This window comes from Zingiber officinale, chromosome 6A (assembly GCF_018446385.1).
Source record: "Zingiber officinale cultivar Zhangliang chromosome 6A, Zo_v1.1, whole genome shotgun sequence".
NCBI classification, from domain to species: Eukaryota; Viridiplantae; Streptophyta; class Magnoliopsida; order Zingiberales; family Zingiberaceae; genus Zingiber; species Zingiber officinale.
Window position 1 is genome coordinate 71,026,163 of NC_055997.1, and position 17,550 is coordinate 71,043,712.

The following is a 17,550-nucleotide window of genomic DNA, read 5'->3' on the forward strand; positions in this document are numbered from 1 at the left end:
TTCGCCGAAGAAAGAAGCGAAGAGATGGCCGCCCTCCGCTTGTCTCCGATCGCCCTCCGCCCCGCCGTCGCCGCAGCTCCTTTCTCCGACTCCTCCTCGCCTGCCCGAGTTTCCTGCTTACTACGCCGCCTCCCCTCCGCCGCCCCCTGCCGCTTAAGGATCCTCTCCCCTTTCCCCCGGCGCCACCGAGGAGGCGGCGCCCTCGGGGCCGTCATGATGGACTCTGCCGCCTCGAGCTACGCGACAGCACTCGCCGAGGTCGCCCATTCGAACGACTCCCTCGAGAAAACTGCAGCCGACGTCGAGAAGTTGGAGCAGGCGTTCGCCGACCCAGCCATCGAATCCTTCTTCTCCAACCCTACCATCCCAGTGGAGCGGAAAGCCGAGGTGGTGAAGGAGATTGCTTCCACCCTCGAGCTCCTCCCCCACACCGCCAACTTCCTCAACATCCTCGTCGACATGCGGCGTATCGACATCTTCAATGAGATCGCCAAGGAGTTCGAGTTGCAATTCAACAAAATCACAAACACGGAGGTCGCCGTCGTCTCCTCGGTGGTGGATTTGGAATCGCAGGACCTTTCCCAGATCACGAAGGTGGTTCAGCAGTTCACCGGGGCCAAGAACGTGAGGATCAAGACGGTGCTCGATCCTTCCCTCATCGCCGGATTCACGATCCGGTACGGGGCAACAGGGTCCAAGTTCATCGACATGAGCGTCAAGAAGCAGATCGATGAGATCGCCACGCAGCTCGATTTCTCCTCCATTTCCTTCTAATTATCAGGTCTACATTTCGGTACTTTTCATTCATCTTCTCCATTTGCACTTCTCCAACAGATTGTGTAAGTATGTATAATATAGGGGAAATACATTATTCCGTCCCTATTGTTTCTGAGTTTTCCCACTTATGTCCCTCAAATGTTTTCGTTCCCATTTATGTCCCTCATAAATCGTTTTCGTTCCCACTTATGTCCCTGTCGTTAACTGGTCCATGAATTTGAGACGGAATCGGCACGTGCTCGTAAAAATCCTCTGCAAACTCAGCGCCACCGCTGGTTCACCTTCGGATCTTGTGAGCGTGACGCTAACGTACGCACTGCCTCACCTGCCGCTAATGTACGCACTGCCTCACCTGCCGTGATAACTTTAGCCCATTATATATATATATATATTTATGTGATCAAAAATAATTTTTTTTTTTAATTTGATAGTTGCAAGAGATTGAAAGGATTGGGATGGAATCCCCTTGTTCTTGCCAAGGCGTCTCTGAAATCTCTCGTAATTAAGGCTAAAAATTGGTCGAATTCGGCGCATAAATTCCTGAAGCAGTGCGCCGATTCCGGAAACATTGAAGCTTGTTATGTGCTGGGAATGATAGGTGTTCATTCATCGACTAAATTGAAGGGTTTCGAGAGATTCGAAGGATAAAGATGTGATCTTTGTGTGAAAATTGGGTATGCAGATTCGATTCTACTGCCTAGAGAACAGGGGAAGCAGGGCGGCGCTGATGGCCCGGATGGCGATGGCGTCTCACACGGCAGCTCTGTACTCCCTCGCCGTGATTCAGTTCCACGGAAGCGCTAGCTCCAAGGGAGACAAAGACCTTCACGCCGGTGTGGCGCTGTGTGCCCACGCGGCGTTTCTCGGCCATGTCGACGCGCTTCGGGAGCTTGGCCATTGCCTCCAGGACGGTTATGGAGTCTGACGGAACGTCGCCGAGGGCCGGCGATTCCTTGTCCAGGCCAACGCCCGAGAGCTAGCATCCGTTCTCAAGTCCTCATCCGCCTCCCATGCAGCCTGGCGGCAGAATCACAACCACCACCACGCCCTGGCTTCCGGCTGCTCGCTCCTCAGCGATTACGGCTCGTTTTCACAACCACCACCACTTTAGGAGATTTTTACGAGCACGTGCAGATCACGTGCTGATTCCGTCTCAAATTCACGGATCAGTTAATGGTAGGGACATAAGTGGGAACGAAAATGATTTATGAGGGACATAAATGGGAACGAAAACATTTGAGGGACATAAGTGGGAAAACTCAGAAACAATAGGGACGTAATAATGTATTTCCCCTATAATATACGATCTATGATACATTTGTGAATGATCAAATTGGCCCTTCAACTGTTTAGAGTGCTGAAGCTAAATTTTTAATGTGATTTTGTGTTCTTATATGAGTAGCATTTAAGCTTTGACCACCCTCCACATGAATCATGAATGATGTTGTCTAGTGTTAAATTCCGGAGACACCACGCTTTACCCGGGCCAGCATTCACCGCTGATTTACCTCCTCCTAGGATTACTGTGGGGCCAGGCCTAGGGGGCCGCTGGGCGGCGGGACCCGCCTTTTTGCACAATGAATGATGTTGTCTATCAATGAGGTCGGGTCGATCCTCGGGATAGCTGAGGAATAAATTCTCTATCTCCGTATTATACCCTGTCCGTCACATGCTTGTTTGGATGCTATGATTTACCTCCCTCGTGATGATCTTGGGTCGGATATAACGGATGCGCTAGGGGCGAGCATTTCGCCTTTTGCCACAATGAATGATGTTGTCTATTGGTCAGAATATTTCAAACTGTTTAGTTTAGATGTTGAATTAGCAATATAATTTATGTCTAGTTGCTAGATTTGCAGAAGGCAAACTTTGATGATATGATATACTTTGGAATTAGCTCTGATCTTGCAAAGGATCGATCTCAAGTATTCTGCAAATATTCTGTGTCTGGTTTTGACACTTGGCTGGTTTGTTAATGAAAGACAGCACGAAGTCAAGTTGGCACCTGAGTTTCATTTTGATTTTACTCATTTATAATTCATTCACCTGAGTTGTCTGGGTTGACTTACAATTTGACCAATTGTTCATCGGTTGACCACTTAACCTGTGAGCGGAAACTAGTCCACTTAGCATCTTGTGTTTTTGATTTGATTTTAAAAGTACTGATTACTGAATGCTTAATCTTTGAGTAACCTAAGTTAATCTTCTCTAGCATAATTAGTTGATGTAAAAGTATGGTATAGGAGAAATATGAAGAAGATAAGAAAAATGAGATGAAGTATAAGAGCATCTCCAATGATAAGACGGTGGTGGTTAGGTTGTCTCCGTGGTAAATATGGTATTATCCTCAATTTTCCATATATCTAGAGTCTTTAATTTGATGAATAACTGATGAATTTTTTTTAATAGATGATAAATTTGAAAATGTTAAGCTAAGAACATCCATAATGCTCTAATGTTATAACACTCATCACCTCATCAAAAGGCATAGGTCCACTGCCACTTAGAACAACACCCTTCTTTCATCCACGTCCCTTTTAACCTTAATACTCATTATTCATGGGTTCCACCATCCATTCACTCATCTTAAAATTATATCATATTAAATAAATATATTTTAAATATGTTTTAAAATATTTAAATTATTTTTTTAATAATAATCTTATGTTTAAAAATATAATTTTATTATTTTCAAAAATAATATTAATTTTTTAAATATATTTATTAAATAAAATAGATGTTTGTGAGAAAATGAAATTACAATGTTAGAAAAATGAAATTACAACTGAACACCTAAAATTACAAAGTTGGGAAAATAAAATACAACTGAGCGGCTAAAATTACAAAGTTAGAAAAATAAAATTTATTTTAAATTACATGTAATTATGAAATTGAAATGCAACAATAACTTAAATAAACTATACTATTATGTCATTAAAAATAATATATGAAATATCAATTCACAGATTATTGTTGTATTGCCTCCAGATATGCTCAACTAAGTCGACGCAAAGTTGGTGATGAACTTGAGTGTCACGTAGCTCAGAACAATAAGATAATCCTGAAATCCTCGGTTTGTGTCATGGATAGGTTATGCGGGTTCGTCACCTTCTTCGTTGTACCAATTTGTCATGTGACCTCCCTCATCCTCAACAATTATATTATGCAAAATCATGCATGCTAACATGATTTGTTTTAACTTTTTCCTATACCAATACCGAGTTGGACCTCTGACAATCGCCCATTGAGATTGGAGCACCCCAAATGCCCGTTCAACATCTTTTCTTGCAGACTCCTGTCTTTCCTTAAACAACTTCCTCATGGGATCCTCCGGACAAGGAAAAGCCTTAACAAAAGTAGTCCACTCGGGATATATTCCATCTGTTAGATAATAGCCCTTTGTATATGCAGTGTCGTTCATCATGAAATTAATCTCCGGCATATTTCCTTGCAAGACGTTGTTGAATATGGGAGATTCATATAACACGTTAATATCGTTACGTGAACCGGCGACCCCAAAAAATGCATGTCATATCCACAAGTTATGAGACGCGACCATTTCAAGTACGATTGTTGGTGACCCATGTCCCCTTGTAAATTGACATTTCCAAGCAACTGGGTAATTTTTCCATTTCCAATGCATACAATCAAGGCTACCTAACATGCCAAGAAAGTCATGTCTCTCATCATGCATTTGAAGAAGACGTTGAACATCATCAGCATTTGGCCTTTTCAAGTATCTATCACCAAATATTTCAACAACGTATTCACAGAATTTGAAAAGACACCTAATGGCAGTTGATTCACTCATACGTAAGTACTCGTCAAGATGATCGACGGAGATTCCGTAAGCCAGTTGAGGAATCACAACGGTACATTTTTGTAGTGATAATAATCCTTTTCTTCGTACAACATCATCTCTTTGTTTTTGTTGAAAAAATGGATTGCTGGCTGCTAACATTTTAGGATGAAAAGCATCGTTCTTTGTTGAAAAAATGGATCGCTGGCTGCTAACACTTTAGGATGAAAAGCTTTTATAGACCGATGATCCTCAGATTTAATAGACGTAAATTAAACATCTGCTAACTTAAAAAAAAAAAAAAAACTGTTAAATTTCTTTTAAGGGTCCCTAGCATGCCACATCATTTTAATTTTAAAAAAAAAAATGAACAAGAGACATTTTAAGAAGTCAACGTGTATTTGTTAACCAAGACATTCTGAGATCTATCAAAGCGTCAATGGCATACCAAGATAGTGTCACGGGCTCTGTTTAGAAGTCTTCCACGGACATAACTGGATTGGTTCTCAACTGGTAAATTTCTATATATAAGAACTAGATCAAATCCTTAAGAGAATAATTCTTTAAAAAATAAAAATCTCTTTCATTTAGAGGGACCGTTCAGTGATCATAATTTACTCTATTTTATTACGAGGCCGGCGTTGAGAAGTATAAGTGAGTCATTTGTATTAGTATCAAAATAATTTTAATATGATCAATCAAATAAGATTAGATTCTATTGGTGTCTAACCGCTGTGTCTAAGTGTGCAGAAATTTAAAAACATAGGAAGTCAAGCGAAAGACGTAGCTAATGAGAAAGACACCACGGGAGAGAGTCAACAAGCTTAGTGAGTCCGAGAGACGAGGCGCTGCGGAAGAGTACGTTGGCGGATGAGAAGGAGACGCGCGGTGTTTCTGATGGACGAAAAGTCGAAGCAAAAGGTTGCTCGAGAAAGCCGAAAAATAAAGTTCGGATGAGCCCTATTTCGGATGGCCAAAATCACCCAAGCAAATAAAATCGGAGCGGAAGACCGAGACCTAAAGTCAACAGAAAGTTGACTTTCTCGGTCCGAGCACTCAGACCAGAAATTTGATTCGAACGCGACGTGGCGCGTTCCGTTATGACATGGATAAAAGTTTATCCCCTCCAGGCACCTGAAACTCTTCCAGGCGTCCCAACCAGGGCTATAAATGCAGCCCTAGTCATAGTAACTCAGAACAACACTTGTAATTGATTCCATTTGACTTTAGCTTTGTAGTTGTGAGTTTTGATTGTTGTAAGAGACCTCCGCCCAGAGGAGATTTTTAGTGAGCTTTCAATTTCCTTGGATTAACACTCCCCTGATTGCAAACCAAGTAACCTTTCTGTGCCTCTTCTTTTTAATTAGTTTTTAAAATTTCTTTTATGCAAGTGTTAGTTTAATCAAGCTATAAAAAAACGAGAAAGGTGTTTTATTTTTACAGGGCTATTCACCCCCTCTAGTTGACGCTAAAGAACCAACAATTGGTATCAAAGTCCAACAGTTTCAGGAGGACTAACTGCTAAACGAAGCACAAGAGATGGTCGGACCGAGCATCTATCCACTGAAGTTCGAGGGGGAATTCACAAGTTGGAAGAAAAAGATGAAGGTATTCTTTAAGGCAGATTTCGAGTTACTATTAATCATAAAATTTGTTTTTGTAGCACTAGAGGACAGAGAAAAATATCAATGAACGAAGAAAGAGCAAGCCGACTTCGTAGCAAACAGCAAAACAGAGTTTCATCTGCTTAGCGTCTTACCACCTCAAGAAGTCAACCGGATTGGAGCCTACGAGTCAACCAAGCAGCTCTGGGAGAAATTCCTGGAATTATACGAAGGGACCTCGGATGCAAAACTCCCGAAACGAGATCTGCTCCAAAACAGATCTGCAACCTCAAATTAGAAGGATGTGAAATCATTGCACACCTTCACTCAAGGAACAAGAAACTTATAACCGGACTCACGAATCTCGGAGAAAAGGTAACCAATCGAGATTCGATAAGGTACGTGCTTAATGCATTTCCTAGGACTACTGAATGAACATCATTAGTATATGCTTATTATATCTCCAAAGATCTAGAAGTAAGTACTTTAGAAGAGTTGTTTTCAACATTTGAAATTCATGAAACACAATGTGCAGATCTGAAGAAGGAGCCAAAACACAACATTGCCCTAAAAGCAAAAGTGGACGAACCTGATTCTAAATCTTCTCTCGATGATGACGAAATGACGTTTATGGTAAGAAGATTTAAAAAGTTGTTGAAACTAATAAATTTAATCAAATGTAGGATAAAAGAAGAAGAAGAAAGATAAGATGCTACCACTACAATAAAAAAGGTCTCGTGAAAGACAACTGTCCTAAATTGAAGAATAAGTACAAAAATAAGGACAAGGAGAAGAACAAGAAGTCAGCCTATACCAAGTATAATCTAAAGGCGACATGGGACGAAACGTCGTCCAAATTGGAGATCGAAGCCCTCGCCGGACTTGCGCTAGTGGCAAGTCACCAAGAAGATGAAGACGAAGTAAGCTTGTCCGAAATTAGTATCAAAAGCATCGATGAAGGGGGAGCAACATCAGAAGGAAGCAACACTTAAGGGGGAGTTTTAGATAATGGGATCGACAAGATAAGTTATGTACGGTCTCTACTTCCTAATAAATTATTTAAATTTATAAAAATACTATCGAAGAGTTCCTACAAATTAGAAATAAAAAATAAAAAAATATTAAAAGAAAATAAAAAATAAAATTAACCTTAGCAATACTTGTTAACTAGAAAATTTTGACAAGATAAAAATGAAAAATAAAAAATTGAAAGAATAAATTAAAAATAATGCATACTCACAAGTTATAAATTATAATGGACTAAATTGACATTTTAGATACCATAAAGGTTAAATTAAAAAAAAATATCACAGAAATATATTCTTAAGAAATTTTTGATTAATCTTGTAAAAAGGAATGTATTTTGGGTTCCAAAATCATATTTATGTTTTTTTTTGTGCCCTGTGTTCTTTAATTAAAATTTTTTACAGTTAGATCTATGACTTTCAGAAAAAGAAATTAAATATTTAATTTCTTTAAAAGACTTTATCTAGAAGTGATTGTTATTCCAATATCCAAGAAAACCTAGTACATTGCTACAGCCTGTAAACCAATTACTAAAATAAATGTTTAATTAACTAACTGTTAAATATTTAATTAAAAATCTAATGCTTTTGAACAAATTGTTTGTCAAAATTTCTATTAGAAATTATTTAGAAGATAATTAATTCAATAAAAAAAATTTCATCATTTAGCTGTAAAAATTTTAAAATGTTTTATGTTAACTTTTTATTTTTTGCAGAGTTATTTTCAAACTTTATTTTTTTAAAAAAAATTATCATGTTCCCAAAAAAAATTATTTTAAAAAAAAATTATGTTGCTCAATCCTTAATAATTTTTTTTACTTAAATATTTTTCAAATTAAATTCGTTATAAGATTCCAAATTTTTTTAATTTTTTTATTTTCTAGAAAATAGTATTTTCTCTTAGACTTTGTTTTAGATTTTTTATTTTAAAGTATCCTATTTTTAATGTGATCAAAGAGGAAGAAGTGAAGATTAAGTGTAGGGGGGTATCATTAATTTTTGCACATTATTATTTACAAAATTTACCTTGTTATTATTTATTAATATTTTTTTCCCTTTAACTTAACTTGGGTTGTTTACATTAAAAAGGGGAAGATTGTTAGTATCCCAAGGTAGTTTTGATGTAACAAACCAAGTCAGGTTATGTCCTGTTAGTGTTTAACTCTTTTATCTAAGTGTGTAGGAACTTAGGATCATAGGAAATCGAGCGAAAGACGTAGCTAGCTAGAAGGACAGCACGAGAGAGAGTCAATGGGCTCAGTGCGTCCAAGGGATGAGATGCTACGGAAGAGTACGCTGGCGGACGAGAAAAAGGCGCATGACGTTTCTAAGAGACGAGAAGCCGGAGCAGAAGGTTGCTCGAGAAGTCCGGAAAATGGGTTCGGGTGAGCCCTATTTCGGATGACCAAAATCACTCAAGCAAATAGAATCGAAGCGGAAGACTTGGACAAATACGAGTGGAATCAGAGCAGAAGACTGGGATCAAAAGTCGACATATAGTTGACTTTCTAGGTTTGAGTGCCTGGACTCATGGTGCCTGGACCAGGAATTTCATACAAATGTGACATGACACATTCCATTGCAATGAGGATAAAAATTTATTTCCCTCCAGCCGTCTGGAACCCTTCCAGACGTCTGAAACCCTTCCAGACACCTCGACCAGAGCTATAAATGTAGCTCTGGTCCTAGTAGCTCAGAACAACATTTGTAATTGATTCTATTTGACTTTGGATTTGTAGTTATGAGTTTTGATTGTTGTAAAAGGCTTCTCCGCCCAGAGGAGATGTTTAGTGGGCTTTTAATTTTTTTGGATTAGCAATCCCCTGATTGCAAATCAAATAATCCTTTTGTGCTTCTTCTTTTTAATCAATTTTTTTATTTCTTTTATGCAAATGTTAGTTTAATTAAGTTATAAAGAACGAGAAAGGTATTTTATTTTTACAGTGCTATTCATCCCCTCTAGCCGGGCTCCAAAAGACGATAATTTTTTACCACATGGACACTATTTAGGAACGCATGAGGGAACAAGACTAAAAAACTAGGGAAAACACAGCTCAAAGATGGCCTCGTGGCAAAATCCTACATCATAGAACCATTGAGGCACCTTGTAAAACCCTCGTCGCCGCTCGTCTTACAGAGAGAGGATGACAAGGTTGGTAGTGGCTCATGGAACCAAGGCAGATGCTTTACCACCTCGACTTTGCATTCTGAAAAAATAGGGTGATCCATATGCCGATTGATATGGTTGGAATATATAATAAGTGTCACTTGTACTATACCTCACATCTCTCCCTTGTCTATGTAAATAAGATGTTACAAAGTGATGCATATGTAGGTTAGTGGATGAAAGAATAAGTTTCACTTGTATTGATCGACACGAAATGAAATTTAAATTCATGCTCTCTATAAAATATAATGGAGTTAAATGAAATTATTTTATATAAAAAAAATCATCTTTGTAACTTGAGCGCTGTTGGAATATAAATCGCAATATCTGATTTTGTTATAGTGAATGCCTTTTATTCAAGCCACAATCAAATTTGATCTTCTCTTTTATTAGAAGTCTCCGTTAAAAGAATAATAGTAGACCAAAATGTGTGTGTATAATATTGATGGACTCCAACACCCTTCTTTTATCAATCTTATTTTTTTAGTTCAAATTTATACCATCTCAAACAATTTTTAAAATAAATTAGGGTAGTTAACGATAATTCCTTTTTTTTTTAAAAAAAAAAAATTGTTCTTGGAGCACTATTTCTAAAAAAAAAAATGAATGATAAAAAATATTGGTTTTCTTTAATGTATTCTCTACCGAATCATCAAATGGATCTGTGGCGCAATGGTAGCGCGTCTGACTCCAGATCAGAAGGTTGCGTGTTCGATTCACGTCAGGTTCACCTTTTTTATTTCCCAATTGCATTTTTAATCAAACCACGAAGTATTCTGCTTATCTTTTGCCCTTATAATATATTATTTTCAACCCTCTAATTCTAAAAGGATATGGTAATATTTATCCAGATAAAATTACATATAAAGAGTTTTAATAAATTTAACGTGTGCATATTCTACTTTTAATAAATATATTCAAACATGAATAATTTGCTAGCAAATTTTAGCACGTTTTTATTTAACAATCATTTTCATGTTAATTAGATAAAATATTTGAAGAATAACTTATTTTAAGCTGCAGACATAATTCAACAATACAATTTCGTCCAACTTAAAATACTATTAATAAAACTACAATTTAAAAGTGGTAAGCGTATTGACATATTAAACTATTTATAAAAATAAATCAGTTAAAAAATATTAGTAAGTTTTACATGACTCAAAGAATGGAGTGATGTCAAGTGATGGAATTGGATTGCAAAAAACAATCATCTTGTGGATCGGATGAACATGATAGATCTTATTCAAGGGATCCCTAAACCCTAAACCCTAAATCATCACAAGTTTAGAGGCTAAAAGACACCTCGGACAGAAAATCAACGAAATATAACTTATTTAGTGATATTTCTATGATAACATTCAATAAAGGGATACATCAATCTTAAATAGCTTTCTTTTAGTGGCAAATATCTCATACTGTGAATTTGATATCACCATATTTAAAAGACAAACCAAAACAGAATTACATTGTGGAATGAATCACTGAATCACTACCAATTTCACAGTTAAAAGAAACAACAAATCACTGCTTGAGACTCCAATTTACACAACCACAAATCTTGACATGTTTTTTCCACATTTCACCCTTCAATCTATTGATGACTAAATCATAGTGAATCCCGCCTAAAAACAGTTTGCATATCTTTGGAGCAACAATGCAAACAACAGAAAGAACTTGAAGTTTCTGGACCAAACAAAGATGATGCTAAGTTTGAACTCCAATGCAAACAGACAAGAAATGATTCTGTAGTTTGTGTAGTCAGAGCCTCAGAGGATTGTACAACGGCACCTGTTCTGTTTTGAGGCTCTAGCGAGTTGCTTCTCTGTAAAGGAGTCTCATATTATATTAGTGAAGGGATACAGATATCTTGCCATATCGATATGTTTATAAGAAGCCGGCAGTAGCTATGGATGAAGGAAACAGATTCAGCTAAAAGCATACTTAATCATAGCAGTAATGTGCAATATGAATTATGATACCTATTGTCATATGGTCAAGCATACTTGATTCCATTTTTGTGAAAATGGAAAAGAAACTGATGAAGGGTTACTAGTGCGACAAGTATGCAAATGTGCCAATTTCAATATTTGCCAAACTGGAAGAAACTAACGAGGGCAAACAATATACAAAATGTGCCAATTTATATTAGCCGTGCCATATAAGTTTAAACCAAATAACAGTCCAGGTCAAATAATAAAGGAAATTGTTTAGGTTTTAATCTACAATAAGAAATGTGGCTGTCTGTTATTATAACCCAACTGTCAATCTAGTTAAACCAAACAATATCTTAATCCAACAGTGGTATATGTTCCATGTGTATGAGGTAAAAGCAACAAGAATCACATTTTTTTAGTTCAATGGGCATTGAATGGTAGAACGTAAACAGAAAAAAAACATAGTAAACTTATACCCAAAGAAATAGGATAATTGTTTCGTGGTGAATCTGAGTTACTCTTTTAAGCATGTTTGTCTAAGTATAACCATGACAAAAGTAGTCGGATAAGCCAGAGCCCATGTTGAGATGCCATCATGTAAGAACACATGCACGTAGTCCAATTGGGTTACAGTGATCCATTCAGGGCGAAGGAACAGGATGACAATGTCAAACCACTATAGCATGCATCAATATATTGATATAAGAAAAAAATCGATACTACAGATGAAAGATATTGCATATGAACGCCCAGCTTCCAATTTGTATCAAAGCTAAAAACACAGTCGACCAAAATGCTGAATCTGCGATCATTACAACAGAAATTGAACAAGCAAGAAAAATTATTTTATAAATAAGATAATTAAGATCTAACAGTATTCCAGCCTAATTTTATCCTAAAAAAATAGCTGTTACTTGACAGTATAACAGATACAGCAACAATCAACATTATGTTTTGAGCTATGCTGAAGTAAAAGATGTGCTGCAAACAAGAGAGAAAGTAAATCGCTAACCTACTAAGTAATGAAAAATCCAATCCCTAAAAGGTATAAAGTTACTTTGACAGTAGTAGTAAGTGTTTGCATGAGCAAAGAAAGAAAGTACCATCAGTTTTGTCAGAAACAGGAGGCCGAACTACAACATGCATAGTGATCAGACCACCAGGAAGCTCACCAACAGATACCCTCGACTCAGCAATAGTCAGGTGGTTATCCAGTATTTTTCCAGCATTTATGAGCTTCACATCATTTATTGTTCTTGGGGCAATTTCTTTGTCTGAAAAGAAAAGCATGAAAAAGGTTACAAAGGAATAGTGATGAAAATATATAAACGTTGTCACGAGGAGAGACAATAAATAGTCTCATTAAGTTGAATGTGTTATATGATACACTAGTAAAATCCTATAATAAAGAGGGGAACATTTCAGGCAATGACGATCATGATAGCAAAGAATCATCTGCCAAAATTTTGTTATTAATTAATTATGTAGTTTAGTTAGAAGATATCATTACTAAACTGATGCGAACTACAACAAAACTTGCAGAATGGATCACGAAGTTTAAGTTTTCGAGCGCATATCTGTAATGATAGATTTACTTGCAGCAGCATATGAATAATGATAAATTATTTGCAGAAAGAGATTTATCTTAAACGTTCCGTTCACAAATTGTCCAACTCATTGACAATTGCAAATGTAAGATTACTAGCTCCATCAAATGAGCATTGTATAACCTACAATCACAAATTTTCCAGCTCATTGGCAATTCCAAATGTAAGGTTGCTAGTTCCTTCAAATGGTAATGGTTACACCTACAGATTCTCATTTTAGTTCTCATACAGAAGTATAATAGCCACCATGTTAGATCACAGAACATAAGTGAATCTGGTTAGAGTTGAAGATTTAGAATGCCCAAGGAGATAAACATATAACCAGTTAGAACATATGATATGGAGCAAAGAAATTTGTTCGTTAGTTCTTCCATGAATTTATCTCGATAGCAATATAATTTACTTTCGTAATCATTGATTTATCTATTACTAAAATTATATATCCACCTGCATAAAGTAGGGAAGACTGATCCAGAAATCAATTGATTTATTGTTAGTATTATCCCAATACATGGAAATGGACAATTGTAGACCAAGCCACCAAGGCAGCGAAGGTGATTCATAAGTGGGAAAAAGTTGTAAAATAATCATAATAATAGATATCCAAGACAACTGCACATGGATAACATGAGAATGCTACCACAAGTTATTATCAAGTAGGAAAGCAGAAACTAAAATAAAATGTTGATTTCCTCTTCAGGATTTTCTAAACCGTTTATATCCAATGAACCAATGACAGCCTAAAGCAAGAAGCATCAACATCATAGAGAAGGAAGGAAATTGTTGCTTTGATCGTTATACAAACTTCCATGGTGCTCACGAGTTAACTCTTCTAAAAACTTCAAAGACAATGTCTAAAGTAATGGACTTAATCCAGGAAAAAAGTAAAAAAAAAAGGCACCCAAAAAAAAAAAAAAAAAAAAGAGAAAACTGAAAACTGATGCCGAAGTCATCATCCTCTTACCTTGAGGCCATCGAGAGATTACGAATTCTTTGAGAGACTGAACGGTGGTGGAAGGCTTATACTTGGTCGGCCCGATGTCGGTGCCATCAAAGAGTCTAAATTTGAGCTCAATCAAATCCTCTTCGGCCATTCCAAATAACTTCCGCTAGAAAGAGAATCTTCGATTCAACATCCCATGGTTTCGACTTGAAAGAGCGATGCCGATCTTTACGCAAATCCGTAAAAGCCCTAATCTGGCGGAAGCGATTGAAGTCGCGATAAGGGGCAAAAAGAAAAGCCCTTTTCGAGCAGGAAAGTGGGATCCGAGATTAGATAAGGGGAGTATAGTGATTCAGCGATGACCTAGATCGAAATCTTGCTGTTCCGGCTGAAGAAGAAGGTAGCCAGCGCATAAAGATTGGATTTTGATGGACTCCGAGGGTAAATCGGCGACCGGGGAGGCCTCCCGCGTTGACGCAGGCGGAGGATAGGCGACAGCTCTTCTTATTCCAATCAGTAAAATATTAAATTAAAGCAAAGTTGGTCGAAATTTCCATTTCACCCCAAATTTATTCTCTTTTTCAAACTGCCTCCTCTATTTTTTTTTTTCATATTTTTAAACCTTTGTACTAATGGCTATTAACATGGCTAATTCATCTTTAGGAAATTTCGCATCATTTTTTTTAAAAAAATTGCACCATAATTATGTGAAGCATATTTAACCATATTTAAAATCATTGAATGGGTAAATTATCCAAGTCAATTTCCTTATTATTATATATAAAATTTAAAACAAATAATTTATTTTATTAAATTTAAATAATTATTTTTCACATACTACATTAAATATTCTAAACTTTCTATCATCCTTAATTTTTTTTTATTTTTTTATTATTATATTTATGAAATAAGTAGAAGAAGAGAGATTGAAAAGATTTAGTGGAAAGAGAGATATTAAAAAGAAATATTATTAATCCGGTGATAAGGACGGGGGATCCTCGGGTGGTCAACGGCACGTGGAGGTCGAAGGTCAAGATAGTCAACCCGGAGACCGACTGATCGGACGGAGTAGGCCTACCGACAGGGCCCCGCAGGGCGACCGGCCGTGATTCTCCGAACCGAATGGAAGACAACCCGACTAGGGGTCGGGTTTCCGATGCTCAAGGTAAAAAGGTTTCAATGGTCGAGCATACGGCCAGGAGTTATCCTGGTCGGACCGATACATATAACCGGCGACAGAAGTAATACGCCTGCCGAGCGACCGACAAGGAACGCAAGAGGACAAAGGAGACAGGGGATAACATCATCCTCGAGACACCTGCCGCCGACAAGCAGCAAAGTTGGCAGTCGAGCCGTACACAGAATCATACGGTGGAAACTTCCACCGTCACATCCGGGATATGCTCGGACGATTGCGGAATGGTGCCAGAGCTACTTTTCTGACACCGACTCGTTAAGGTATGTTTGGTGAAGCGTGCACGCATCGGGAAACGTGCCCGCGCTTCCCCGGGGTCCTATATAAAGACCCCAGACGTCGACGAAGGTATGCACACATCTCTATTGTAGCCTCGTTACTCTGCCTCTCTCGTTGCCTGACTTGAGCGTCGGAGGGTCGTCGCCGGGAAAGCCCTCCCGGCTCGGCTTCCTTGCAGGTTCGTCGGAGGGCTACACCACCAGTCGGAGACAGCGGAGCGTGCCACGTCCCCAGCGTCCGTCGACTCAGCGCTCAGACAGGTTCAAATTGGCGCCGTATGTGGGAACGCACCTGAATCCGAGCCAAGAAGATGGAAGAAGCTGGACGTCAACTTTTGGTAACGCTCTCTCCTGAAGAGCTCGAAGCACTCGTCCAAGCGCAAGCAGTGAAAATTGTGGAGCAGCAGCAGAAAGCTCAAGCCAAGCGGGCAGTGCAGCAAACAACATCAGCTTCGGGGGGCCGAGCGCCACCCGAAGACCGGCAGGAGAATCTCTCAATATAAGGGGCAAAACAAGGGGCCGGCCGGCACTCAGATAGAGGCGCCGCCCGCCCCAATACCTTTTCATCAGGCTCTGTTTCAGACGCCCTCGGAGGTGGCGCAAGCCAATCAAGACAAAGGGTCCTCATCAGACGAGGCACCCATTCGGGACGTCAGAAAAGGAAAGGCGCCCCGATCGGACTCGTCGCCCGAGCGGACCAACCGGTAGTTCTCAGACGCCATTCTTCGTGATCCACTGCCGAGTCATTATGTGCCCCCTGCGATCGGGGAGTACAACGGGACAACCGACCCAGACGACCACCTGGGTAAATTCGACAGCACCGCCACTCTACATCAGTACACAGATGGTGTGAAATGCCGAGTGTTCCTCACAATGCTTTCGGGATCGACGCATCGGTGGTTTCGAAGACTGCCGAACGACTCTATCACAAGTTTCAAGGAATTCCGAACGGCGTTCCTCCATCATTTTGCCAGCAGTAGGTGCCACCAGAAGACAAGCGTCAGCTTGTTTGCAATCAAGCAAGGCGCAAGGGAGCCGCTCCGAGCATACATCCAGCGCTTCAACCAGGTGGCCATGGACATTCCAACGGTCACCTCGGAAACAATGGTGAACGCGTTCACGCAAGGGCTCGTGGATGGTGACTTCTTCCTATCGCTCATCCGGAAACCGCCTCGGGACTACGACCACATGCTGCATAAAGCCAACGAATACATCAATGTGGAGGAAGCCCAAGCGGCGAGAAGAAAAGAAGCCCAGAGTGACCAACCAGCTCCCGCCGAGCGGAAGCAGCCCATCAGTCACCAACCACCCAGAGGACCGCGAGCCGAAGCCGCCCATCCTCATCAGCACACTCGGTCGCACGCTGTCCAGCAAGTCGCGGCTGAGCGGCCCAAGCACAAGGGGAAGGTATGGACCCCGATGTTTTGTTCACTTCATCAGTCTGCCACTCACAATACCCACGACTGTCAGAGCCTACCCCCCATGGCTCATCCCGTGCCGAGGAATTACTACCGCCGATCGCCTTCACCAGACCGGCAACATCGACAGCGGAGCCCCGTTCCAAGGATAGAACGGAGATCCCCCGAGCGGCATCATCGTCAGCAGCACGGGGCCCACCATCGGGCTTCAAATGAACAACCTCGTCCTTTCGCTCGGTAGGAGGAGAAATAGGGGCAACGCATCTCGAGGAGAGATCAACATCATCGCCGGGGGTCCAACCGGCGGAGATTCTAATAGAGCCAGAAAGGCGCACGCGAAGCAGCTGAGGATCCACGCGGTCGGCTGCAGCCAGGAAAGGGCGAGCAGATCTGAAATCAGCTTCGTGCCCAGGGACCTTTAAGGAGTTGAAGTCCCTCATGATGACGCCCTGATCATCCGAGTGGTAATAGCCAATTATACTATTCACCGTATTTTCATTGATACAGACAGCTCGGTCAACATAATCTTCAAGAAGGCCTTCGACCAACTACAAATTAACCGAGTCGAACTATTGCCAATGACGACCCCCCTCTACGGATTCACGGGGAACGAAGTCTTGACGGTCGGTCAAGTCCGACTAGCTATCTCGTTGGGCGAGGACCCGCTCAGAAGGACGAGGACCACCACCTTCATCGTGGTTGATGCTCCCTCTGCCTACAACATCATCTTAGGGCGACCGGCTCTCAACGAGTTCCGGGCGGTCGTCTCTACCTTCTGCCAAAAGATCAAATTCCCGGTG

The 17,550-nt window shown here is 39.8% G+C and overlaps 2 protein-coding genes, 1 non-coding gene and 1 pseudogene across 4 annotated transcripts; 3 read left to right on the forward strand and 1 right to left on the reverse strand.

Annotated features, from left to right (window-relative positions):
- The first annotated feature begins 21 nt into the window (after nt 1–21).
- Nucleotides 22–909, forward strand: LOC121996521 (ATP synthase subunit delta, chloroplastic-like). Its single transcript, XM_042550510.1, has one exon. The coding sequence runs from the start codon at nt 25–27 to the stop codon at nt 772–774; it is 750 nt and encodes a 249-aa protein (XP_042406444.1). The 5' UTR covers nt 22–24; the 3' UTR covers nt 775–909.
- A 147-nt stretch (nt 910–1,056) lies between these two features.
- LOC121996522 lies at nt 1,057–2,172 on the forward strand (annotated as a pseudogene).
- A 7,858-nt stretch (nt 2,173–10,030) lies between these two features.
- On the forward strand, nt 10,031–10,102 carry TRNAW-CCA. Its single transcript has one exon. It is a non-coding gene; the product is annotated as a tRNA-Trp (tRNA).
- Nucleotides 10,103–10,788: 686 nt separating this feature from the next.
- Nucleotides 10,789–14,359, reverse strand: LOC121996524 (membrane-anchored ubiquitin-fold protein 3-like). Of its 2 annotated transcripts, XM_042550512.1 has the most exons (4): nt 14,223–14,359; nt 13,881–14,113; nt 12,413–12,583; nt 10,789–11,197 (listed from the first exon to the last, which is right to left on the reverse strand). In XM_042550512.1, exons 2-4 carry the CDS (start codon nt 14,008–14,010, stop codon nt 11,142–11,144), a joined length of 357 nt encoding a protein of 118 aa, XP_042406446.1. In that variant the 5' UTR covers nt 14,011–14,113; nt 14,223–14,359; the 3' UTR covers nt 10,789–11,141. The 2 variants fall into 2 exon arrangements, with proteins under 2 accessions (XP_042406446.1, XP_042406445.1); XM_042550511.1 differs by having other exon boundaries at nt 13,881–14,359.
- Nucleotides 14,360–17,550: the final 3,191 nt, after the last annotated feature.